Source organism: Hemitrygon akajei, chromosome 13, assembly GCF_048418815.1.
Source record: "Hemitrygon akajei chromosome 13, sHemAka1.3, whole genome shotgun sequence".
Lineage (NCBI taxonomy): Eukaryota > Metazoa > Chordata > Chondrichthyes > Myliobatiformes > Dasyatidae > Hemitrygon > Hemitrygon akajei.
In genome coordinates, this window is record NC_133136.1 from 16,717,290 (window position 1) to 16,744,922 (window position 27,633).

A 27,633-nucleotide genomic window follows, 5' to 3' on the forward strand; every position below is an offset into this window, starting at 1 on the left:
ATCTACAGCCTGTGATATTGTTCTAGGAACTTTAATTAGGAGATTTTTTTCAATCGTACTGTGCTCTGGGAATGATTTCACAGCATCACAACAATTTAAAATAAATGCAGCTTGAGAAGTTGTTGTGCATAAAAGCCTAAAATTAAATATATTTATTACAGTTCCTCTGACTTGTGATACATCACAGTTAGTGTTGAGGCACAAGCTTGTGCCTTGAGAAGCCTTGTGATATAAGAACGCATGAAAATGGCAGAATAGGCCTCTACTCCTCTGATGTGCCACTTTCCATAAACCTAATGTCCTTGATCTTTCAAATACTTACAGTGCTGTGCAAAATTCTTCAGTGCATGGAAAAACAGAATTCTGTAATGTTTTCAGAAATAATGAAATGAAACTTTTCAAAGTATCAAAAGATTTACTATAAAGAACAGTAAACAATAGAAAAACTAAATCAATATTTGGTGAGACCCTTCCCACACCCTTGCCTTTAAAACTACATCAATTCTCTTAGGTGCACTGTTAAGCAGTTTTGTTAGAAAATCAGGGGGTAGATTGTTCCAAGCATCTTGGAGAACTTGCCACAGATCTTCTGCAGACTTTGGCTGTCTCGTTCTATAGCAGATGCCATCTCATTGGCTCTTCACACAACCCTGGAACATCTCCCAGCAAAGATGCATACATCAGGATGCTCTTTATTGATTGCAGCTCAGCATTTAATACCATCATCCCCTCAAAACTGGTCAGTAAACTCTTAAAGACCTGGGCCTCAACATCCCCTTGTGCGATTGGATCCTGGATTTCCTCACTTGTAGACCCCAGTCAGTTTGGATTGGCAAAAACATCTCGTCCATAATCTCCATCAGCACAGGAGCACTGCAGGGATGTGTACTTAGCCTCCTACTCTATTTGCTTTACTCCTCTGTGTGGCTAAGTACAGCTCCAACACCATATAGAAGTTTGCTGACAACACCACTGTTGTGGGCTGCATCAAAGGTAGTGACGAATCAGGAGAGAAATTGAAAATTTGACTGAGTGGTGTAATAACAACAACCTCTCACTCAACATCATTAAAACCAAGGAACCGATTGTAGACTTCAGGAGTGGAAAACCAGAGGTCCATGAGCCAGTAATCATTGGAGATTCAGAGGTAGAGAGGGTCAGTAACTTTAAAACTCTGGATCACTGTCTCTGAGGACCTGTCTTGGACTCATCATATAATTATTGCAAAGAAAGCACAACAGTGCCTCTTCTTCTTCAGGAATCTATGGAGATTCAGCATGTCATCAGAAACCATCTATAGATGTGTGGTGGAAAGTGTACTGACTGGCTACATTGCGGCCTGCTATGGGAACACCAGTGCCTTTGAGTGGAAAATCCTACAAAAGGCAGTGGGTTCAGCCTAGTACATCATGGGTAAAACCTCCCAACCTTTGAGCACATCTATGTGAAACATTGCCGTAAAAAAGCAGCATCCATCATCAGGGATCTTCACCACCCAGACCATGCTTTACCACTGCTGCCATCCGGTAAAAGGTACAAGAGCCTCAGGACTCGCACCACCAGGTTCAAGAACATTTACTACCCCTCAAACATCAGGCTCTTAGACAAAAGGAATAACTAGACGCATTCGATCTTTGATGTTCCCACAAGTCACTTTAAGGACTCTTTATCTTGTTATTTCATGTGTGTTATTTATTGCTATCTTTTTATTTCTAGATTTGTACAGTTTGTCCATTGATCCTATTTACAGGAATCTATAGCAAATTCTATAGATTTGCTATCTATAGAATAGCAGATTCTATAGATTTGCTAAGTATGCTCGCAGGAAAAAGAATCACAGGGTTGTATGTGGTGACATGTATGTACTCTGATAATAAATTTTACTTAGAACTTTGCTTCTGTCTCTCTGGGTAGTTCCAGACAGCCTCAATAATGTTGAGGCCATACCATCTGAAACATAAAAAAAATCTAGGGTGCCTTAGACTTTTGCACAGTACTGTATGTCTCTAATACCCTGGCCTCTGCAACACTTTGGGGCAAAGAATTCCAGAGGTTTGGTATTCTCTGAGAGGGTAGGCAGGCTCAGATTTGCTGCCTTCCTTCAAAGGTCCCACTTGCCATGTTAAAGATCTCAGTCACAACATGAAGACAAGCAGATCAGAGGGATTAGATTTGTGTCTGCTTGCACTTCAATTCCTGCCTGATCTCTTGCCAGCCAAAGCAACTTGAGACTTTACCCCTTTTGAATGTTTTTTACGTCATTTCTGTTTGGTACAGTATGTACAGTAGTCCCAAAGAACTAATGCAAGAAAATAATTAACTGGAAAAAGTAACATGAAATGCAAATAACATCCACAACAAAGAGGAATGTAACATTTGCAAACCTATTCCATTTAGTTTGAGTAGGCAGGAACAATTACAATGTTTAAAAGACATTTGGAGAGGTACATAGTTTAGGAAAGTTTCAGAGTGATCTACACCAAACACTGGCAATGGGACTAGCTTAGATATGCACCTTGGTCAGCATGGAGGAGATGGGCCAAAGGGCCTGTTTCTGCACTGTACAACTCCATGGCTCTTAAGTCCTAGCCATCACTTGTCCCAACAGATCTTAAAAGATCAACTAGGCAAATTTGGAATAGATATTAAACCTGCTTGAGCATAACTGTATGGCAGCATGGTAACGTAGTGGTTAGCACATCGCTTTACAGAGCCAGATGGTCACTCATCAGGGCAAAATGATGCCTTTCACTCTACGCTTTGATGTATGTGTGCCAAAATAAAGCTAAACTTTAAATCTTTAATTTCTCTAAAAATAGGATACACGTGTTTTGAGAGAGATACATAACTTGGTGCTGATGACCAGGTCCAAAAAGTTGCATAGGCTACAATTTACACTAACTCGCAATTTAATGAACCCTTGCGTATTTTTTTCTGACTTTAACATAAACCATTCAGTTTTAAAACAAAATCTTTCGCAGGTAGTAACTAGAATAAATGCAAACCACTTTTTCAAAAACGAAGCTTTGAATATATTTAATTGTGATAGTTACCTACACTTAACAATGAGAATTAACTTGTAATAAATGAACTGCAGAAGTTAATAACATAAGAAATTATGTGTAACGTGGTAGGTTTTAGTGCAGTATCTGATCAATGTGGTCACTGAATGGATTGTGGAATGGTGATAAGACTTGTGTATGAAATGTAGGCAAATTTATTTCCATGGCGACCAGTATGACACCTTCACAATAACAATGAGTCACACAGACCCAAGTAAAAATTAGCAACATCATTCAGTATTTGAGGTAGAAAATTAAGACCAGTGTAATTACATCATGCTATTTGGTGACTCAGAGTCATCATCATTGCTAAACTTGAAGCACTTTACTAAATGATTAGTTTGTATTGACCTTGTCATAATGTATTAATTTTTTTTATTTTTTATTTTTTTAACCAGATATGAAATCTGCACAAATATCCAAACAGGTAATGCTTAAACCTTTGATGTAACATGGCAGTTTATTTAAAGATGACACTGATAATGACTGCATTATTGTTTTCACATATTTCAAGACAGACCTATCAGCAATATATATCAGTTATTTGCTTTGACATTTATCTCCCTCACCCTTTTTATATTAATCACAATTCTAGATTTGTAACACTAGTTTAGTACGTCTTTTGATGTGCTTTAAAAAAAACATTTTTCTTGTACTCCTGTTTTATTCTACATATATTCTGTGTCCTTCAGCTGAATGAGGGTGTGATGATCAAGGCTGTAAAAATAATTATCTGACATAGTAATTCTGGCAGTAAATTAAGCTTTGCAAATTTCAAGATGGCTAAAAAAAACCTGAATTTGTAAAAGGTGTAACCGTTCACTTTTATTCTAAATTCATTATACATTTTTGCTTAGTGTATGACGTTTCTGGTCTGCACAAAAACTCGGCTTGATTGAGTTTTCAATTCAGTCAACTGTATTAAGTGCCCTGAGAAGCCTAGAGAACCATTAGTGCAGTTATTCAGTACTTAGCTGTGCAAGTCAATTGAAGGTTTAATTTACCAGCATAAAGAATAATTGTTGGATTCCAGTAGTTCACGTTCAGCCAACCTTGGTCCTTCAAATACCATTACTGCCTTAATGCATTTTGCTGCTAAGATGATTGAATGTTCACTACATCTGTGTGTCTTTCTCCAAACTGCTGCTTAAGTAAGACACTTGGTGTTCTTGCAATTATTCAGAATGAGGTATTTAAAATCGAATGAAGTGCACTGAAAAATGTATTCAAGTAGTCATTGATATAATATGGCAAATACACTAACTGTAATACAGGTGCCATGGTCCCATAAGCTGCAAAAGGAGATCAAGGCTAAGTTTCTATTGTTCAAAGTACATTTATTATCAAAGGATGTATACATTATGCAACCTTGAGATTTGTCTCCTTACAGGCAGCCACAAAACAAAGAAACCCAAAAGACCCCATTAAAATAAAAGACTGTCAAACACCCAGTGTGTACGGGGAAAAGGTTGTGCAAGCAATAAAAATGAGCAAATGACATTCAGAACAAAAGTGAGTCCACAGACACTGCAGCCGGAACAGGCCACAGCCTCAGATCAATGCAGAGCCCAGTGAATGTCGTAGAGCAGCAAGCAGAGCTGACCTGATCTGTACCTCTGCTCTCAACGACCTTTTCAATCTGACCTGGCACTTAAATTGTCCAAACATCGGGTTGTTCCCCAACCCAGGACTGGGCCCTGTCACTTCGATACGCTCTGGGCCTGACCTTGCTGCCGTGTTTCAACCTGTACCCATGGAATGATTGGATAAATTCCCTCTTTTTGACAATAGTGCCAAGGAGTATTTTGCATCTACTTGAGGTGCTGGTGAGTTTATGGACAATCAGCATGGCTTTGTGCTGAGCAGGTTATACCTTACGAACTTGGGTCAGGTTTTAGTCATACAGCTCGGAAATAGGCCCTTCAGCCCAACTGGTCAATGCTGACCACAGCATCCTCCCGGCTGGTCCCAGTTGCCTGCATTCAGCCCATAACCTTCCATGTCCCTCTCTCCATATACAGTACCTATCCAAATGTCTCTTGAAGCTTGATTAGAGTAAGGCAGAGAACGTTATAGAAAGGCATTTGTTAAGGCCCCTTATGATAGGTTGATTCAGACAACGAAGATGCATGGTATTCAAAGTGGATTGCATGTTTGGATTTAGAACTGGTTTGCCCATAGAAGACAGGTTTGAAAGGGTGTTATTATAGCTGGAGGTCTGACTAGTGGTGTTTTGCATAGATCATGTATATATCAATGATTTGAATGAAAATGTAGCTGAGTGGATTTGCAGGTTTGCAGACAATACCAAGTTTGATAGAGTTGTGGATAGTCTATGTCTATCAAAGAATACACCAGGATATAGATCAGTTACAGATACGAGCAGATATTAACAAAAGAATAAGTTTGTGCTTGAAACTTCAAGAAGTATGCAAAGCAATGCAATACCAGTTCGAAGTTAGTGCTGTCTTTTTGGGGAGTTGGAGATGAGCAGCTCCAACAAATGAATCCATTGACTGAATTCTGCAAACTGCATATTTGTCACCCACAGCATCCTTTGATAAGTTTCTGTAGATGTTTAGTGGAGAGTGTTGGGCTGGCTGCATTATGGCCTGGTATGGGAACAACCTATGCCGTTGAACAGAAAATCCTACAAAAGCTAGTAGATTCAGCCCAGTGCATCATGGGTAAAGCCTTACACTAATGCTGTCGTAGAAAAGCAGCATCCTTCATCAGAGATCCTCACCACCCAGGCCAGGCTCTTTTTCTCACTGCTGCCATCAGGAGCTTCAGGACTCGCACCACCAGGTTCAAAAGCAGTTATTACTCCTCAGCCATCAGGCTCTTGAACAAAAGGGGATAACTACACTCTCCTCCCCATCTATTGAGATGTTTCCACAACCAATGATCTGACTTTAAGTACTCTTTATCTTGTTATTTCATGTTCTAGTCATTTACTGCTATTTATTTATATTTGCATTTGAACAGTTGGTTATCTACTTCATCTTTCATTGATTCTGTTATAGTTACTATTCTATAGATTTACTGCAGGAAAAGGTCTCTGGGTGGTATGTGGTGACATATATGTACTCTGATAATGGCATTTACTTTGTGATAAGGCAGCGTCCAGCAGCAGAAAGTAAAGGTACTGGATAGGAAGGCTGTGGTTTCCATGAAGTGCAAGTCACAGTGTTGCACTGATGAATATCCAAAGGATCATAGAAACCTACAGCACAGAAACCAGTCCTTCTGTCCCACCTTGTCTGTGATGCCCATTTACAATAATCCGATCTGGTCACATTAGACCTGTAACCCCCTGTGCATCCTTTCCATCCAAGTACCTGTTCAAATGCCTTTTAAACATTATAATCAGGTCTGCTTCCAACTCTTCTAGCAGCTGATTCCAGATATTCACTACCTTCTGTCTGAAAACCTTATTCCTTATCCCTCCTTCAATTTTCCACTCTCTCACCTGTGTCCGCTCGTTCTAGACCGCCCTAAAGTGGTGCCTCATATAATTTCATAATTTCTGTAAGGTCATCCCACAGCTTTATATATTCTAGTGAAAATTAACCCCTACCTATCCAAAGCCTTCTTGTAACAACTGCCCTCCATGGAAGGCAATATCCTGAAGAATCTCTTCTCTCTGTTGCTACTGTATTCTTCCTGTAGGTGGCAACTTGAACAACAGTCTCAGTACAGTCTAATCAATGTTTTGGATAACAGCAACATGTCATTCCAATTCTTATACACGGGGCCTCATACTCTGAGGATTAGCGATACAAAATGCTTTTGTCTCTACTCTCCCCACATATGTCACTTTTTTCAAGGAGCTATGTACTTGCATCCCATGTTCTCTCTGTACATCAATGGTCCCTGCCATTAACTCTGCATGTCCTACCAGAATTTGACTTCCCAAAGTCCAAGCTTGCTCAACCTATCCTCATAAGACATGCTGTCTAGTCCAGGAAGCATCCTGGACAATCTCCTCTGCGCCCTTTCTAAAACTTCCTAAGTTTGTTGAATTCTGGTTGGAAATTGTAGACTCTGCATTGAAGGAAGTCAGAGATTTTCATTTTCTTCACTGATTGAATGGCTTTGATGTGGTGCTCAGCAGAAACAAGTTAAATCTCCACCAAGCTCTGTGACATTGGGCTGAAACTTGCTATTGGATAAGTGGGCAGAGAGAAAAAATATTTTTAATCAACTGAATGAAGAACGCTTGAATTGAGGCAGGGCCATTCATTAATTAGCTAATGCAAAGGTACTTCACAGTCAATGAACCAGCTTGTAACGTAATACATTTCCTACATTTAAATAAAATGATTATGGGGAGACAAGAGACAGCAGACGCTGGAATCTGGAGCAAAGGAATAAGCTGGTGGAAGAACACAGCGGGTCTGTCAATATCTGTGGAATCAAACACATGGAGTGTAGAAGAAAGCAAGCCAGTATATAGAGATGAGAGGGAGGGGTGAGCTGGGGGCTGGTAGGTGATGGATGGAATCAGATGGAGTGGTGAACAGATGGAGACAGGTAAGGCGGAAGGGAGCGCTGAAACTGAAGCTTGCAGGTGATGGATGGTTCTACCAATCACCTACCAGCCTCTGCCAGTAACCTTCCCCCTTAACTTGGGCGCCAAGGTAGTATAGCAGTTAACACCACACTTTTTGCAGCTTGGGACATAGGAGTTCAGTTCCCACATCATCTGTAAGGAGTTTGTACATCCTCCCCATGGAATGTATGGGTTTTCCCCAGGTGCTCCGGTTTCCTCCCTCAGTCCAAAGATAAACCAGTTTGTAGGTTAATTGCTCATTGTAAATTGTCCTGTGAATAGGTTAGGGTTAGATCAGGGGTTGCAGGGCAGTGCAACTTGAAGGGTCAGAAGGACCTATCTTGCACTGTATCTTAATAAATAAATTAGCTCCCACCCTTGGCTCCATGTGCCTTTTTCTCCTTATCTATATCCATCTATTACACATCATCACTTTAATCATTCCTGCCGTTCTAAAAATTAGTGGGTGAATATACATATTTAAAGTCAGTGTTTTAACGCAATTATTTTTCCGATACCTTGCTTATGGAAAATAGAAATACTTTACCGTGCATGAAGACTTCAGTCTTTCCTGGTTTTGTCTAATATTCAGATTCAAACTTGGATCCTTTTGATTCTTTAATCTCATATTCGGTCACATCTACAATGATCCGGACTTTCTACTATGTTAAAGTATTGCAGAATAGTCATATCAAATGTTAAGATGGGCTAAATATAGCTGTCCCAGGAGTCAAACATCGTGATGGTTCGTGAGTAGTCTTGTCTTGGATGTTCTAGTGAACCATGTTTCTGGGAGTAGCTAGTGGGTGTTGTAACGTTATTCTATTAAGATCTTCTTATGACATGCAAAGTTAATTACTCCATCAAGATGCGAGACTGCAGATGCTGGAATCTGAGTCCGTGGCTGTCGAGCTCATTCCTCTCCTTGTACCCTTCAACTCTCCCGTAGTTTTCCTGCAGTCGGGATAGTTCATCTCCAACACATCGCATTTTTAGGATGTTGGGGGAAGCTGGAGCACCATGGGGAATCCCATACAGTCACAGGGAGAAAATGAAAAATACACACAATCCACATCAGAGATGCAGGAGTTAAGCCACAGCACTAGCTGCTTCTGCATTGTACTGTAAGTTATTGCTAATTGGTTTATTATTGTTACATGTAACAAGGAAGAGTAAAATAAAGCCTTGAATACCCATCATACAGATCAAATCATTATCATGTTGCATTGAAGTACAAGATAAAACCATGCAGTAAAATAGTGCTACTGAGAAGCTACAGTAGAGATAGACAGTAAGGTGTGAGGTCATAATGAAGTAGATTGTGAGGTCAAGAGTCCATTTTACCATATTAGAGAACCATTCAGTATTCTTATATCAGCAAGATAGAAATTATCCTTGAGTCCAATAGTACACGCTTTCATGGTTTTGTAGCTTATGCCCAAGTTCAAGTTCAAATTTAATTGCAATTCAACCATACATGAATACAGCCAAACAAAACTGTGTTACTCCGGGGCCAAGGTGCAAAAACACACTATCAACAGTCACACACAGCACAAGGCACATACAGCACAAAAAAGATAGCAGGCATATATAAGATATTAGTAAAATACAGTCATGCCAAACAAATATGGTCCAAGACCCTGAGTCCAAGAATGTCACAATACAGCTTGTCTTCTGCTGAGCGAAGACTGGGATGCAGCTTGGACTCCGCACCACACCACACCACACCAACTTCGACGCCTCTCTCCTGAGTGGCTGTAAACAGGTGACACATCACTTGAGGCCTAGTCTTCACTACAACCAATAGAAGGGAGCTGAAGGGATAATGTCTGGGGTGAATTATAATCAATGTTACTTCTAAAGAAAATTGGCCATTGAACTAAGCATTAAAAGAAATTTGTATAAATGTAAAAGTAGTATCAAACAATGGTCTGGATTATCATTTGGTCATCAACACCGCAGTTAATCATGGAATTTGCAGCTGTCTATTGTCAAAGACTAGGATTTGCTGAGAGATGGAAGATCGACTCTATCAGTTATTCTCCCACTGGAGTCCACTTGAAGTCCAGTGGTAGAGATAATTCTTGCTGAAGTTCTCACCAAGAATCATCTGTCCAGCTGCCAGCTTGCTTGGGAGTCTTTGATCATTGCGACTCATGGTTAGTCTCCTTAGTGCTTCTGTCAGTTGCACCTGCAAATTAGAAGCCTGTTGGTGGCAGTGATGTGTGGAGCTTTACTAGAGTTCTGTAGCCTTTCTGTGTATCTCTACCTTTTCAATCTTGTTCAAAGGGTTTATTAACCCTTCAGAAATCTGCCAGTACTATACCAGCTAATCCAGGCATTTCAATCCTGCATTGTTGCCTATTTCAAATTTAGATTTTTCCAATGCATGATGAACTCACAACTGAGCGAATGCTCACAATCCTGAAGAGAGGCATGTATTAACTCTGTCTCAATTTAGCCCTCACAATCTTTACTAACAGAATTAATTCCTCTACATTTCTGATCTGTAAAATTTTCAGCTGGATCCTGGCATTAAATTCAATACAGATAGAAGTGGAACTCCCAAAAAACGAAAAGCACCGCCACCACCAACCAGTGTTACACAGGTAAAAGTAAGGGCATCCAACTGATGGCCCTCTGATTTAATAATAAAAATAATTACTAAATGCAAATCAACTTACTTGAAATCTATTAAAATGGCTTGTCTCTGGTTTTTCCATAGTTTTAATCTAAACACAAATGTTTGGGTTTTTTTCAATTAGTGATGAGGACAGTCAGTTTCTTAATTACCAATACGTGATATTTTATCCTAGGGTCTCCAGTCAAGTGAGGTGCCTTCACCAGAATCCCACAGTTCCCGTTCATCAAAACCTGAGCCATCTGAAGAAGAAGCAATATCTATTAAGGTACTTTTTACCTAATGCTGAGTATTACTATTTCTGTAATCCAAAAGAACACTATGTACTTGACTGTGGAGATTTGGCCTACAGGATTCTAATTTTGTCTTAATAATCAGTGTACCATGCCAACTATTAGTTGGGAGGAGGAAAGAACTATTGTGGGCATTACGCTTATGAAAAATGGGAATTTTTAAAGCTATTTCAGTTCTTAACTGAGTTCAGCTGACAGCAAATGATCTTATTATACTATTTTTATCATGTTAGGGGAATAGGAGTCAGGTATAATTTGGGGAAAAAATATTTGTATGGAAATGCAAGGAGGTTTCCAGTAGTTGATTCAGGTCCAAAAGTTTATTCATATGCCTTACCTGGAGTTTTAAGAAATATACCTAGTGTTGTCCTCGAAAAGTAATAGATAACATAAACACGAGGAAGTCTCCAGATGCTGGTAATTCAAAGCAACACACACAAAATTTTGGAGGAACTCAGCAGGTCAGGCAGCATCAAGTTTCAAGTTCCTGGGTGTCAAGATCTCTGAAGATCTAACTGGGTCCAAGCATATCAATGCAGCTACAAAGGAGGCAAGACAGTGACTATACTTCATTAGGAGTTTGAAGAGATTTGGTATGTCAACAAATACCAAAAAATACACTCAATAACTTCTATAGATGTACTGTGGAGAGCATTCTGACAGGCTGCATCACTGTCTGGGGGGGGGGGGGGGGGTTACTGAACAGGACCAAAAGAAGCTGCAGAGGGTTGTAAATACAAAGTACCCAGGACATCTTCAGGGAGCGGTGTCTCAGAAAGGCAGTGGTGTCCATTATTAAGGACCTCCAGCACCCAGGGCATGCCCTTTTCTCACTGTTACCATCAGGTAGGAGATACAGAAGCCTGAAGGGACACACTCAGCGATTCAGGAACAGCTTCTTCCCCTCTGCCATCCGATTCCTAAATGGACATTGAACCCTTGGACACTACCTCACTCTTTTTTAATATACACACAGTATTTCTGATTTTTGCGCGTTTTTAACCTACTTAATAAACACATACTGTAATTGATTTACTTGTCTATTATCATGCTTTATTTTATTTATTATTATTATTTTTCTCTCTGCTAGATTATGTATTGCATTGAACTGGTGCTGCTAAGTTAACAAATTTCATGTCACATGCCGGTGATAATAAACCTGATTCCGATTCTGATCTGTGGAAATTAAGAAACAGTCGGCATTTTGGGAATGGAAATTAAAATGTCTGGCTAACATTTTAATTCTGATTCCCATTCTCATTCTGACGTGTCGATCCATAGCCTCCTCTTATGCCACAGGGTGGAGGAGCATCTCCAACCTCCAACCCGATGGCATGAATATCAATTTCTCCAGTAAATAAATTTGTCCCCCCCCCCCCACCTTCCTCTATTCCCCACTCTGCTTTATTATCTCACCTGCCAATTACTTCCCCTGGGTTCCTGCCTACTTCCCTTTTTCCTGTGGCCCACTCCTCTCCTGTCAGATTCTTTCTTCTGCCCTTGACCTCTCCCACCCACCTGGCTTCACCCAGCTAGCCTCCTTCCCCTCCCCCTACCTTTTTATTCTGGCAACTTCCCCCGTCCTTTTCCGTCCTGAAGAAGGGTCTTGGTCTAAAGTGCTGACTGTTTATACTTTTCCATAGATGCTGCCAGATCTGCTGAGTTCCTCCAGCATTTGTGTATGTTGCTTTATACTAGGTAACGTGGTCTGTTGGGAGCTAAAGACTAATGAATTTATTGTGATTGGGACCAAGCAATAAATTAATTTTCACAGCACTTGGAAAATGAAGTATGGAATAATTGTGGATGTTCATTAGAAATAAGTGATTGTATTCTTTTCAAGTGTCCAAATGTCATTTAATGCCACAGAAATACAGATTTTTTTCTGAGATGGTCTTTGTTTGCTTTCATATCATTGTGGCACAGGAAGAAGAGAAAAATGATGAAATGAGAAAACTTCAAGCAGAAAAGGCAAATCTGTTGGAGGTGATACACAACCTAAATCAACAACTGCGGGACAAAAACTTGCAAGAGGTAATTGTGAAAATAGAAGCAGAAGTAACTTTTGGAAAGCTGGTGGTGGCTTCTACTGGCTAAACAAAGGGATTACTGATTTTTTGAAAAGTATTTTTTTTACAATCGCAAGACACTGCAGCATATTAAGAACTTAAAGTACTGCAGGCCTACTCCATCAGCGAGTTGCTGAAGGAGCTGGACTTAGTGCAGATCGTCCTGCTGCCTGCATCAGGCAATGGAGGAGTTAGTGCGTGGAGGAGGCGTGCAGTCTCACAGCAAGTGATCGCCTTAGTTGTTTTTCTTGTGATTGCAAGACTCTGTTGACATTGTTAACGTGGAGTACTAAAAATCTGATGCACTGATTCATTGGCGGACGACAGGGGAGCTGCATGGCTTTGGTTGTAGCAAGGACTAGGCCTCAAGCTGCGGCATTGCCTGTTTACAGCCATCCAGGAAAGAGGCATTGGAGTCGGTGCACACCACCAGAGTGCCAGGGGCGGTGTGGTACAGCGTTGAAGCTGGAGTTCGTGCTGTTTCCAAGTGTTCCTTTGACAAAAGACACGCCATATTATATTCAACAAAAGTTAAATTCTTGTTTCTCCAAATTCCTATGTGATACAAGTAGTCTGAAATTATATTTGTGTTTAGCTTCAAGAGGTGTATCATAAACAAAACAAAATACACTTTAGAAAAATTTGTCATCCAGTGTAACATGGACATGGATGGGATCTACGGGATATGTGTTCTTCAGCTCAAGTTTGTTGTAACAGCTGATGTGGGCAAGCCTCTGAACAATGTAGTTAGTGTGCTGGTTGTATGGTTAAGCTATTGAAATAAGCAAATAGCAAGAAGCTAGTGTGTTTGCCTTGCTGTCAATGAACGTGAGTTGATTAGATGTTACAATCTCCACGTTCACTTTCTGTGGCTTTCCTGCTGGTTCCTGAATATGACTGAAGTGTTGTTGGGCCTTGCGACTGATTCTCCTTTACATTAATGCTTTTTTTCCTTCACTTTAGGCACAGCAGAATGACCTCACAAGAAAAGTGTGTCGGAATAGTGAAGAAATGCCAGTGGAATCAAAAGGTGAGATGAGTTTATTGACCTATTTGTGGTTAATCCTGATTACTTGTGTGTGCTGTGTCATTCCCAACTCACTACCATTGTAAAAACAGGCTAAATAGCCCAACTGTTCAACTTCCAGTCAACATATCCTATATTATAAGTTCAGTATGAAATATGTTATTGGTTTAAAAGTTGAGCTGGACTCTCTTACTTTTGGCAAAACATTTGATGGTTTTATGTGAAAAATTTAAAACTAAGATTTATCGGAGGTAACATTGGCATGAACTCCCTGAAACTATTCCTCCAAGCTGTGTGTCAAACTCTGAAACCCCATCAACCCATATTTATTAAGCTTCTTTTAAAGGGGTTTATCTTTTTTTCAAAGAACTAGGAGATTGATCCACCTAGTATTTCATTTAAATATTGTGTGTCGAGGGACTCAAGAACATGTTGATGGGGAAGGAAATAAAGATAGTGGAATCTTGCCATTTTTCAATGTTGAATTGGTATTTGCGGAACAGAATGTAAGATAGGCATACAAATGTTTCTGCCTTATAAATTGACTTGAATTTTATTATATCATTCAGACCATTGTACCTCTGTGAGCTCAGGGTTGCCAACTACTCTCTTCCCTGGCATTTCCTGATATCCTTCTAACTTTTCAAATGATTTTCCAAGCTCCAGTGAAAACATATGATAAATTCTGCTTTGATTACTGTTCGTGTATGATCTTCATATTCTGATAATTCTCACCTTTTTTAAAAAAAAACAGCTAATTACTGCATTTTTATCGTCTAGATATTAGCTCAGTAGGCTTTGAAAATAATTGCACTTTCTCAAAACGACTCAGAATTCATAAAAAAGGGTGGCAAGGTAGTGCAGCGGTTAGCACAACGCTTTACAGTACAGGTAACCTGGGTTCAATTCCCGCCAATACCTGTAAGGAGTTTGTAAGTTCTCTCTGTGACCACGTGGGTTTCTTCCGGGTGCTCTGCTTTCCTTCCACACACCAAAGACGTGCTAGTTGGTAGGTTAATTGGTCATTGTGAATTGTCCTGTGACTAGGCTGGGATTAAATCGGGGGGGTAAAATGGGTGGTGCAGTTTGAAGAGCTAAAAAGGCCTGCTTCATGCTGTATCTCACTCAAAGAGGAAAAAAAAATTAAGGACCTCAATTAGATCTTTGGTTGGCCTTGTTCAGTTGTAGGAGAAGTATTGGTATCTTTAATATTTCATCATAAAATGGTGTCTCAATCCTAATCCTATAATTAATTTGCAACCTCATCACAGAATTGTAAATTTACATCACAAAGGTTTGTGTTCAAAAAGGAGTATTAGGTTAAAGCCGTTTATTAGCTCTTGATTCAGGGTCCGGCAGCTAAGCCAGTCCCTCCTTATAACTATAACTCTCCAACTCTGGGACCATTCTTGGGAATCTCAATTCCATCGTCCTCTATCGTGCAGTCATGCCATTCCTTTAGTACGGTGCCCAGAACAGAACTCAAGCTGCAGCCGAACAAATATTTATACAGTTTGAGGATGACCTTCCTCCTTTAGTATTTTATGACTTGGCCAATAAAGAGCCCATATGTCACCTCAAACACTTTATAAAGCTGGTATGCTATCTTTTAGCCAAGATCCCTATTCCTCTACAGTCCTATGTGACCCTGGTCACATAGATCCATCAGATGCATCATCTAATTTAAAATTAGCTTGACTTTCAATGGGGATTGTGGGCTTAAGTAAATCTTACTCAAAAGACTTTGAGCATAAAATTCTGGACGGACATTCCACTGCAGACTGATGGATTGTTGCATTGTCATGGTCACTATCTCTTCAGGTAAGCCATTAAACTGCTCCATCTACCCCTTCAGGTAGAAGAAGGCAGCACTTCTATGAAGAAGGGCTGAGTTATATCTGGCGCCCTACAAATATTGATCCCTCAACCTTGTCACAAATTCATTATTCTCACATGGCTGTTTAGTAGAGCTTGCTGTTCACAAGCTGGCAGTCATTTCAGAAATTGACTTCACGGCACCTTAAAGATGTTTAGGGATAGACAATACATGCTAGCTTACAAATGAATACTGACTCTATTTGGATATGTTTTCATTTATTTTAATCTAAGTTAATTCAATTTAAAAGCATACTTTTGTGGGCGATGTCTTAATATGGTTCCTCGGTTTTGGTTTTGCTATTCTTAGCTTCTCTGTGCTTCCAATATAGAACACAAATTTGCATAAAAATACTTGAAACTATAATTACTAACTGAATTTTGGCTTTTATTATGTGTGAATTACTTTTAAGTATTTAATTTGATTAACTTTAAAATGTTTTTAAGAAATGATTCTCACGTATGTGTATTTTCTGATCTAATTGCCTTTAGGTAGTGAAAATGAAGGAACATTAAAATCTAGTGTAGAAGGACATGACCAGATAATGGCATTGCAGTCACAAATTGCTTCTCCAGCAGTGCAAAATAAAGAGCTGTGGGACACACTGCAGGTATTTTGGATGTTTCCCTATAGATATTCTCCACTGTATTTCTCATATTTTAAAATATGACGCATCTTAAATTTATTAAGCAAGTATATAAAATGCCTTTTTTTGTATTGTCAATACATGATGAAGTGATCTGTGTGATGTTCTAATATTACATGATGTTGAGATATATTTTAGGATGCACTGGGGCACGTTAGTGAGGTAACCTGGGGTCACCAGGTGTTTCAGGCCTTACAGCATCAGACAGCCTCACACAGGTGATCCAGCCGGTTTTGATCAGGCCCCGGCTTTTGTCCCACCAGCTCTGGTCCATCCACCACACCCCTTGATCCATAGTAATCTGGAGGCTCACTCAGCAGCCGTTGAGATGGTCCTGACAGCTCTTTTCTTTGTAGCCCCCTTACTACCAAGGAGTTTCTGTAGAGCAAGCAGCCAGCAAAACCTCACAATTTGTGTATTGCACTGCATGCACACACCTCTCTTAGTCCTGTTTATGGCCAGAACAAGAATATTGTGGTAAATAGAGGCTAAGGAGCATGAGAGTTCAGTGGAGACTTGCAAACCGGGTTCTGGGGAGGTATGATCCATGTAAGGTGAGATTAAGTAAACTGGAACTATATTTTCTAGAATTTAGAAGAGAGAAGAGATCTCATCAAAGCATACTAAATTCTTAGAGGACTGGACAGGCAGATGCAGAGGTGTTGTTTCCTATGGCTATGCAGACTAGGAAAAGGGATAGAGTTTAGGTTTCAGATGGGGAGAAACTTGTTCACTCCAGTATATAGTGAAACTTTAAAATTCTCTCCTTGAAGTCTATGGAGACTTGGTCTTTGTGTTCATTCAAAACATATCTCGATAGATTTCTGGTATGTTCAGGGGAATTTGGAATATTCATATAGTGCTCTACAGCCACCTGAGGAACAATCGATAGACAGCCCCTTAGGACAACATTGTGCTCGACTCGAGTGATCGCACTACTGGTAGAAAATAATGTGTGGTGGAGAGTATATTGACAGGCTGCGTCACAGCCTGGTATGGAAACATCAATGCCCTTGAACAGAAAATCCTACAAAAAGTAGTGGATATGGCCCAGTCCATCACGGGTAAAGCCCTCTCCACCATTGAGCACATCTAAGGTAAGGCAGAATCTGCCATCAGGAAACCCCCATCACCCAGATCATGCTCTCTTCTCACTGCTGCCATCAGGAAGAAGGTACGGGAGCCTCAGGACTCACACCACCAGGTTCAGGAGCAATTATTACTCCTCAACCATCAGGCTGCTGAACCAGAGGGAAAGATTTCACTCAACTTCATTTGCTCCATCACTGAACTGGTCCCACAACCTACAGACTCACACTTAAGCACAAACAAGAGAAAATCTTCAGATGCTGGAAATCCAAGGCAACGCATACAAAATGCTTGAGGAATTCAGAAGGGCAGGCAGCATCTATGGAAATAAAGGACAGTTCCAGGCCAAGACCCTTCGGCAAGACTGGAGGAAAAAAAAGATGAGTAGGTTTAAAAGGTGGGGAAGGAGAGAGAGAAACACTGGGTGATAGGTGAAACCGAGAGGGGGAGGGGGTCAAGTAAAGAGCTGGGAAGTTGATTGGTGAAAGAGATACAGGGCTGGAGAAAGGGGAATCTGATAGGAGAGGACAGAAGGCCATGGAAGAAAGAAAAGGGGGAAGGTGCACCAGAAGGAGGCGATGGGCAGGCAAGGAGATGAGGTGAGAGAGGGAAAAGGGGATGGGGAGCGGTGTAGGTTGGGGGGAGGCATTACTGGAAGTTCGAGGAAAACTATGTTCTTGCCATCAGGTTGGAAGCTACCCACAAAGAATATAAGGTGTTATTCCTCCAGCTTGAGTGTGGCCTCATCGTGACAGTAGAGGCCATGGATTGACATACTGGAACGGGAAGTGGAATTAAAATAAAAATAGGTGGCCACTGGGAGATCATGTTTTTGGCAGATGGAGTGTAGGTGCTCAGTGAAACAGTCTCCCATTCTATGTCAGGTCACACTGATTTACAGAAGGCCACATTGGGAGCACTGGGCACAGTATATGACCCCAACAGACTCACAGGTGAAGTGTCGCCAAACCTGGAAGGACTGAATAGTAGACAGGGAGGAGGTGTAGGGGCAGGTGTTGCACTTGTTCCACTTGTAAGGATAAGTGCCAGGAGGGAGATCAGTGAGGAGGGACAAATGAACAAGAGAGTCTCATAGGGAACTATTCCTGCTAAAGGCAGAAAGATGGGAGGAGGGAAAGATGTGCTTGGTGGTGGGATCCCGTTAGAGATGGCCAAAGTTCTGGTGAATTCGGTGCTGGATGTTGGGGGCTGATGGGGTGGTAGGTGAGTACAAGAGGAACCCTATCCCTGGTAGGATGACAGTAAGATGGGGTAAGAGCAGATGTGTAAGAAGTGGAAGAGATGTGGTTGAGGGCAGCATTGATGGTGGTGGAAAGGAAGCCCCTTTTTTGAAGAAGGAGGACATCTTCTTAGTTTTAGAAAGAAAAGCCACCTCCTGAGAGCAGATGCAGTGGAGATGGAGGAACTGAGAGAGAGGGTTGGCATTTTTATAAATAATAGGGTGGTAAGAGGTATATTCTAGGTAGGTGTGAGAGGCTGTGGGTTTATAATAGACATCAGTCGATAAGCTGTGTCCAGAGACAGAGACAGTGAGATTGAGAAAAGGAAGGGAAGTGTCGGAAATGGGCCAGGTAAATTTGAGGGCAGTTTGGAAGTTGGAGGCAAAGTTGATGAAGTCAGTGAGCTCCACGTGGGTGCAGGAAGCAACACCAATGCAGTCGGCGATGTAGCGTAGGAAAAGTGGGGGATGTTCACCACTGTAGGCTTGAAACATTGTTCCACGTAACTGACAAACAGACAGGCATAGCTGGGACCCATGCAAGTGCCCACGGCTACACCTTTTGTTTGAAGGAAGAGGGAGGAGCCAAAGGAGAAATTATTAAGAGTGAGGACAAGTTCTGCTAGGCAGAGGAGAGTGGTAGTGGAGGGAAACTGGTTGGGTCTGATGTCAAGAAAGAAACGGAGAGCTTTGAGGCCTTCCTGATGGGGGATAGAGATGGATAACAACTGGACATCCATAGTGAAAATGAGACAGTCGGGGCCAGGGAACTTGAAATCATTGAAAAGATCCAGAACTTGTGATGTGTCACGGATGTAGGTAGGAAGGGACTGAACTAGGGGGGATGAAACAGAGCCGAGGTATGCCGATATGAGTTCAATGGGGCAGGAACAAGCTGAAACAATGGGTCTACCTGGACAAGTAGGCTTGTGAATGTTGGGTAGGAGATAGAAATGGGAGGAGCAGGGTTGGGAACTGAGGTTGTTGGTAGTGGATGGGAGATCGCCAGAGTTAATAAAGTCAGTGATGGTGTGGGAGACAATGGTTTGCTGCTGCTTAGTGGGGTCCTGTTCAAGTGGTAAGTAAGAGGAGTTGTTACTAGGCCTCAACAAGGTAGAGGTCAGTCTGCCGGACTACTAAAGCACTCCCTTTATCTGCGGGTTTGTTGGTGAGGTTAAGATTACTGCAGAGGGAGTGGAGAGCAAAGTGTTCAGAAGGGGTGAGGTTGGAATTAGAAAGAAGAGAGTTGAAGTCAAGATGGTTGATGTCCTGTTGGCAGTTAGCAATTAGCAATGAAAAGATCCAGAGGAGGCAGAAAACCAGGGCGGGGTGTCCAGGAAGAGGATGAGGGTTGAAGACAGGAGATGGGGTCATCAGTGCGGGGTAGAGAGTCCTTGCCAAAGAAATAGGCTTGGAGATGGAGGCAGCATCATGGCGAGCGCGAAACTCAGAGGTGTGTGTGCACGGGGACAGAGCTGAGGCCCTTACTGAGAACAGAACATTCTTTCTCAGAGAGGGGAAGGTCAGAGGGAATGGTGAAGACCCAGCACGGATGAGAGCTGGGATTGGAGGGGGGATGGGGTTGGTAGTGTCTGAGGAGAAGGGAAGTTTGGGGTATTCAGGGAAGATGGAGTGTGAGGAAGATGCAGTCTCCGAGAGCCCAAGAGCTGGTGGTGGAACCTGAGAGAGACGGGATTGCGGAGTGTTGGTGGGGGCAGGGGAGATGGGAGTTCCAGCGGCAGCACTTGAAGACCCAGCCTGTAGGTCAAGGCCGGGGTCAGAGTTGTAGGTTGCGCAGTTGGCACTTGGGAGGTGTTCAAGACCCTTGAAACCTGCATTTATGGTGGTGAAGTCCGGGTGTTGAACCGGCTCTGGATCGTTAGTGCCATTGAGGTCAGTAGCAAGGATCATGGTCTGCCAGCATTGGAGACAGCAGGTTCTGTGGTCTGTAGGTAGGCGATATTCCAATCCTTGCAGGACATGAGGAAGTCAAAGTCAAAGAAGTCACATTCAAGGACCCTTCATCTCATGTTCTCACTGTTTATTGCTTATTTATTTATTATAATTATTTCTTTCTTTTTGTATTTGCCCAGTGTTGTCTTTTGCACACTGGATGAAAGCCAAAGTTTGTGCAGTGTTTAATTGATTCTGTCATGGTTATTATTCTATTATGGATTTATTGAGTATCTCAGGGTTGTATATGGTGACATATGCATACTTTGATAATAAATTTACTTTAAACTTTGCAAATCAGTCATAATCTTAGTATCTGATGAAGTAGGTTCAAAGATTCAGGGGAGAAGATTTAGGACAGAGATGAGGAGAACCTGTTTTTCCCAGAGAGGTGGTGAATCTGTGGAATTCTCCACCCAGGGAAGCAGTTGAGGCTTCCTCACTAAATATATTTAAGGAACAGTTAGATAGGTTTTTACATAGTAAGGGAATTAAGGGTTATGGTGAAAAGGCAGGTAGATGCAGCTGAGTTTACGGACAGATAGAGCAATACGTAGTGGTACCAACTAGAAAAGGGGCAGTGTTGGATCTCCTGTTAGGGTATGAGATAGATCAGGTGACGGAGGTATGTGTTGGGGAGCACTTTGGGTCCAGTGATCACAATGAAAATAGTTTCAATATAATTATGGAGAAGGATAGGACTGGACCCAGGGTTGAGATTTTTGATTGGAGAAAGGCTAACTTTGAGGAGATGCGAAAGGATTTAGAAGGAGTGGATTGGGACAATTTGTTTTATGGGAAGGATGTAATGGAGTAATGGAGGTCATTTAAAGGTGAAATTTTGAGGGTACAGAATCTTTATGTTCCTGTTAGGTTGAAAGGAAAGGTTAAAAGTTTGAGAGAGCCATGGTTTTCAAGGGATATTGGAAACTTGGTTTGGAAAAAGAGAGAGATCTACAATAAATATAGGCAGCATGGAGTAAATGAGGTGCTGGAGGAGTGTAAAGAATGTAAAAAGCATCTTAAGAAAGAAATTAGAAAAGCTAAAAGAAGATATGAGGTTGCTTTGGCAAGTAAGGTGCAAATAAATCCAAAGGGTTTCTACAGTTTTATTAATGGCAAAAGGATAGTGAGGGATAAAATTGGTCCCTTAGAGAATCAGAGTGGACAGCTATGTGTGGAGCCAAAAGAGATGGGGGAGATTTTGAACAATTTCTTTTCATTGGTATTCACTAAGGAGAAGGATATTGAATTGTGTAAGGTAAGGGAAACAGGTAGGGTAGTTACTGAAACTATGATGATTAAAGAAGAGCAAGTATTAGAGCTTTTAAAGAATATAAAAGTGGATAAATCTCCAGGTCCTGACAGGATATTCCCTAGGACCTTGAAGGAAGTTAGTTTAGAAATAGCAGGGACTCTGACAGAAATATTTCAAATGTCATTGGAAACGGGGATGGTGCCAGAGGATTGGCTTATTGCTCATGTGGTTCCATTGCTTAAAAAGGGTTCTAAGAGTAAACCTAGCAATTAATGGCCTGTGAGTTTGACGTCGGTGGGGAAATTAATGGAAAGTATTCTTAGAGATGGTATATATAACTATCTGGATAGACAGGGTCTGATTAGGAGCAGTCAACATGGATTTGTGTGTGGAAGGTCATGTTTGACAAATCTTATTGAATTTTTTGAAGAGGTTGCTAGGAAAGTTGACGAGGGTAAAGCAGTGGATGTTGTCTATATGGACTTCAATAGGGCCTTTGACAAGGTTCCACACGGAAGGTTAGTTAGGAAGGTTCAATCGTTAGGTATTAATATTGATGTAGTAGAATGGATTCAACAGTGGCTGGATGGGAGATGCCAGAGAGTAGTAGTAGATAACTGTTTGTCAGGTAGGAGGCTGGTGACTAGTGGTGTGCCTCAGGGATCTGTACTGGGTCCAGTGTTGTTTGTCATGTACATTAATGATCTGGATGATGGGGTGGTAAATTGGATTAGTAAGTATGCAGATGATACGACGATAGGTGGCGTTGTTGATAATGAAGTAGGTTTTTTAAGCTTGCAGAGAGATTTAGGCCAGTTAGAAGAGTGGGCTGAAAGATGGCAGATGGAGTTTAATGCTGATAAGTATGAGGTGCTACATTTTGGTAGGAATAATCAAAATAGGACATACATGGTAAATGGTATGGCATTGAGGAATGCAGTAGAACAGAGTAATGGTGCATAGTTCCCTGAAGGTGGAACTTCATGTGGATAGGGTGGTGAAGAAAGCTTTTGGTATGCTGGCCTTTATAAATCAGAGCATTGAGTACAGGAGTTGGGATGTAATGTTAAAATTGTACAAGGCATTGGTAAGGCCAAATTTGGAGTATTGTGTACAGTTCTGGTCACCGAATTATAGGAAAGATGTCAACAAAATATGGAGATTACAGAGGAGATTTACTAGAATGTTACCTGGGTTTCAGCACCTAAGTTACAGAGAAAGGTTGAACAAGTTAGGTCTTTATTCTTTGGAGTGTAGAAGGTTGAGGGGGGATTTGATGGAGGTATTTAAAATTATGAGGGGGATAGATAGAGTTGATGTGGATAGGCTTTTTCCATTGAGAGTAGGGGAGATTCAAACAAGAGGACATGAGTTGAGAGTGAAGGGGCAAAAGTTTAGGGGTAACACGAGGTGGAACTTCTTTACTCAGAGAGTGGTAGCTGTGTGGAACGAGCTTCCAGTAGAAGTGGTAGAGGCAGGTTCGATTTTGTCATTTTTTTAAAAAATTGGATAGGTATATGGACAGGAAAGGAATGGAGGGTTATGGGCTGAGTGCGGGCCAGTGGGACTAGGTGAGAGTAAGTGTTCGGCATGGACTAGAAGGGCCAAGATGGCCTGTTTCCGTGCTGTAATTGTTATATGTCATATGTTAGATCAGCTGTGATTTTATTGAATGGAGGGGTAGGCTCAATGGGCCAGATGGCCTACTCCTGCTCCTACTTCTTATGTTCTTAAAGTGAATTACAGAAATAAATAAATTGTTCTACTGTTGCCTCAAAATTACAAAGAAAAGCTTTAGAATATTTGTCCAAATGTGTTTTCTTTGGAGATAAAACTTTGATTTCTGAAATTTGTTCTAAACCAGGATCCATCAGAAGTGTTTTTGGTTGAAGCACCAAGTTTTTGGCTTTGTAAATTCTCGTTGGAAATTTGTAAATGGCAATGAAAGATGCCTCAAACAATTGCCAAAATAGCCAAAATGAAAATAGGGACTCTAAAATCCCTATCTTGGGTTTTAATTGTGAATTTGATTTGTTCACAGGTAAAGGAAAAAGGGGCAAGCATAAAGTTAGAGGATGAACAATTGAGACCAAATCTAGCAATACCACTTGACCTAAATCTTAATTCAGCTGATGCATACAGTACACTTGAAGCTAATTACATCCAATTAAAGGAAATGTATAAAAAAGCTGAAGCTGAAATTACTAATCTAAAAGCTGAGATCTTTTCAAACAAGTCTAATACCACAGTAAGAACTGAAGCTTTAAATAACAGTAGTTCCAATACAAAGGTAAAGGAATTGGATGAACCAGAGCCACAGCATGCTTTGGCAATGGAGTTATTGGCTGAATTATCAGAGGAAAGGATGCAGACATTAGGAGAAATTAATGAGAATGGTTATTCTCTTGAGCAAAAGCTCCAAGAAACACAAAGTAAATATGAAGAGGCACTGAAGGAATTGTCAAGTCTGCGGGCACAGGTGCAACGAGACTTGCACCTCACGGAAGAGCATATATCTTTATCAAATTTGGAAAAGTTGACACAGTCCTATGAAGATGAGTTAGAGGAAATGAAGCAGCAGCTGAAAAGGGCTTTGGAAGACGAAGAACGAGCAAATAATAGTGTAAGAGAAATCCAAGAGCTCTTGGAGATAAAAGATAAACTGCTGTCCAATTGCATCTCTCAGGGAGAGTGTAAGGAGATGAAACTATCTCATGCCCAACTTATCGAGAACATCAATCAGGAGAAAGCATTGCTAATTGAGAAGTATAAAGAATCACAAGAGGAAATTAAAAAGTTACAAGAAAGGCTGAACCGTCAGTCAAACTCACAAGAGAAGGAAAGTGATTTTCAAGAAACGCTGACCACATTAAACAAAAGAACAGATGAACTAAAAAATCAGCTAACTTCAGTGACGCAACAATACAATTTAGCAGAAAGTGAATTGAAAGAGCTGAAAAGTAAGAAGGCCGATGTGGCATTTGAGCATGTTAATTCAAACTATATCCATAAAGAGCAACACGAACAGCTAATTGAAGTTCTTAATGACTCCATCGATGAACTGAAAGACAAGTTGTCTGAACTGGAGATGAAGCTTAAGGGATCTGAGCAGGACAATGCCAAAATGCAGAGGGACCTTGAAATTCACAAACAGACTTCCATACCTCTCTCTGAGCATACAGAAATAACAATGTCTCTTGAAAATACCATCAAGAACTTTGATGGCAAATTACGGCAGATGGAGCACAAGCTGGAACAGAAGGAAATACAACTGAATGTATTAGAAGGAAATTTGGCTACAGAGAAGGCTGCAGCTCAAGAGGCAATGGTTCCAAAATCAGAATGCGAGAAAATGAGAGCTTCATTTGAAGCTGAATCAAAACGGTTGGCTGCTAAAGTAAGTGATTTATTGAAGGAGCAAGAAAAACTCTCTGCTGAAGTAGCACAGGCTAGGAAGGAGAATCTGCTTGTGAAAAATGAGCGAGACACAGCTCAAGCTCAGCTTTTGAGCAAAGAGCAAGAAATCAAGAGGCTTCGCATCAGGGGCCATGATATGCAGCAAGCTATGGAAGAATTGCAAAAGCAGGTGAAAGATTCCTTGAAACTAGAAGAAGATAAAGACAGGAAGGTAAGACTTTTCTATCAGTTTTACTGAAAAGAGCGTATTTTCAATTCATGAATTTTCAATCTGGAATACTATGCATGAATTTAGAATTTGAATTTGAGGAATATCGGGCATAATACCACAAGTTATTGAATGAATGAAACTAGAAATGCCTTTCTGAAATTAAAAGAGCTGCATTCTTTTTGTAACTATCTACATCACATTAGCCATTACTGCCTGGTTTGGGGAAACATCCTCTAACATTATACAAAAAAGTGTCAGATCAGCTGTAAAGGCCATTAGCTGCAGTCTAGCATCAAAGCTGGACTTGAATGTGTCCAGGACAAAGAAGTGGGCAGGAAAAATCATTGCAGACACCACGCATCCTGAAAACTGCCTTTTCCAAAACCTCACTTCTGGAAAGCATTATAGGACTGTTAATATCTTCACAGCATCTTATGTTTCTTCCCTCTGGGAGTTAATCTGATTCAGCATTCTAGGTTACGCCCTTCAACTCCCTCTTTCTATTACTCTAGAGGCTCCCAACCTGGGATCCATGGACCCCTTGCTTAATGGTATTGGTCCATGGCACATAAAAAGGTTTGGAACCCCTGTATTACTCTGTCACTGCATTATAAACACTTTAAACCACTTTTTATAATGTCGTTTACATTGCAAATATATGATGGTATTTGTGTACGTTTTATTCCATATCTGTACTCTAACCTCTAACTTTATTTTCATTTAATTCTTCATTCTGTATGTTTTTTGTTGCACATCAAGCCAACACCACAGCAAATTCCTGTTACTTGGAAATGTATATGGCGAATATACTTGTTCCTTGATTCTTGAATTGATCCAATGCAAAGACTTTTGAATTGGTCTGGAGAATGGAATTGCTTTCTAATGAGAACTAAAGATACAAGGTTAAATTTTTGTTCAAGATGAAATAGTAAGGCAGAAGGAAATGTTCAGCAGAGGGATGATGCTCATGCTTGATCAGTTTTAGTGTCACTTTTGAACAAATATCAGAAAGTTAAAGGGGTGTTTTGTAGGGAGAAGACATCTGGATTTCTAAAATGCCTTTGGTAGTTATTTTTTTTTACATTGAAACATAAGAAATAGGAACAAATGGGGACCATAAATCTCCTTAAGCATTTTGTGCCTGAAAATATCTTGAATTTATCTCCAAAATATGGGCCTAGTGTATAGGAAGATTGTTCAGTGAACCACAACTGAAGTGAAATTAATTGAATCTGGGGATGTAAGAATACTAGATTTAAAGATTAGCTTTATTTGTCACATGTACATTTAAGCATATAGTGAATATGATTTAATGATTTTAATATGATTTCCATGTTGGCATTGGTCCTTTTGCAAGTTACCTTCAATCTGTGCTCTAGATTGAGATCCTTCCACTGATGGAAGCAGTTTTTGCCCATTGTGAGTGCTTCACGCTCTACAGGGAGAACAACCTCTCTTCTGCACCATTCTAAAGCCTTGACTTTTAATAAGTAACCCATCTCAACTTTCTATAATTGGATGAAGGAATGTGAAATGTTTACTCCTCTCCAGAGAAGCTGCCTGACCTGAGTTCCTGCAGCATTTTATGTGTGTTGCACCTCTAGCACCTGCAGAATCTCTTGTGTTTCTGTAATCAGCCTGGTTCACATTTGTATTACATATAAGATGCATTTTTTCTGTTGTATTTTACTGTACATCTTTTTGGTCATCCATGGAGATCTGGCTTTCCTTATACTTGGGATGTGTCTAGATTCTAGACTGCAGGTGAAACTTCTCTGCTCTTAAGAGCCTCCTGTTTCTCAGTTACACTTCTGCTTGCCAAGTTTATCCAGGCCAGATCTGTTCTCAGCCCATTGAAACTGGCCCTTCCCCAAAACACTACTTTTAACTTGAAAACACAAGTGATCCTGCAGAAACACACACACACAATGCTGAAGGAAATCAGCAGGTCAGGCAGCATCTATAGAGGAGTAACAAAAGATCTTGGCCCAAAACATTAACTCTTTATTCCTCTCCATTGACGTTGCCTGACCTTTTAACTTGGAGTGACCGATATTCTTTCCCATAGCTATTCTAAATCCTATGAAGTTACTTACAATTTCTGTTTTTCAGCTGCTTCTCCTCTGAAATGTGATCCACTTACGGTAGATAGATACGTTACCCAAAAACTTGCTGGAAGCATTGCCTAAGCACATTTCAGAAATTCCTCCCCCTCTCGATCGTTAATTATTGCTATCTATCTCTATATTTAGATATTCATTACTTTCACGGTACGGATTTTGCAAACTGTTCCTCA

The 27,633-nt window shown here is 40.7% G+C and overlaps 1 protein-coding gene and 1 long non-coding RNA gene across 6 annotated transcripts in view; one reads left to right on the top strand and one right to left on the bottom strand.

Moving 5' to 3' along the window:
* The window catches only part of rai14 (retinoic acid induced 14), a 210,030-nt gene that overhangs the window by 169,577 nt on the left and 12,820 nt on the right, over nt 1-27,633 (top strand). For 4 of the 5 annotated variants that reach the window (XM_073064192.1, XM_073064191.1, XM_073064194.1 and 1 more), the window contains 7 exons: nt 3,461-3,489; nt 10,140-10,226; nt 10,434-10,526; nt 12,478-12,585; nt 13,584-13,650; nt 16,015-16,133; nt 23,751-25,337. In XM_073064192.1, coding sequence (XP_072920293.1) covers nt 3,461-3,489; nt 10,140-10,226; nt 10,434-10,526; nt 12,478-12,585; nt 13,584-13,650; nt 16,015-16,133; nt 23,751-25,337 — 2,090 coding nt within the window. The remainder of the gene's footprint in view (nt 1-3,460; nt 3,490-10,139; nt 10,227-10,433; nt 10,527-12,477; nt 12,586-13,583; nt 13,651-16,014; nt 16,134-23,750; nt 25,338-27,633) is intronic. The other variant, XM_073064193.1, reaches the window with a different exon arrangement.
* On the bottom strand, nt 8,223-27,479 carry LOC140737667 (uncharacterized). Its single transcript, XR_012101221.1, has 2 exons — nt 27,434-27,479; nt 8,223-8,627 (listed from the first exon to the last, which is right to left on the bottom strand). It is a non-coding gene; the product is annotated as an uncharacterized lncRNA (long non-coding RNA).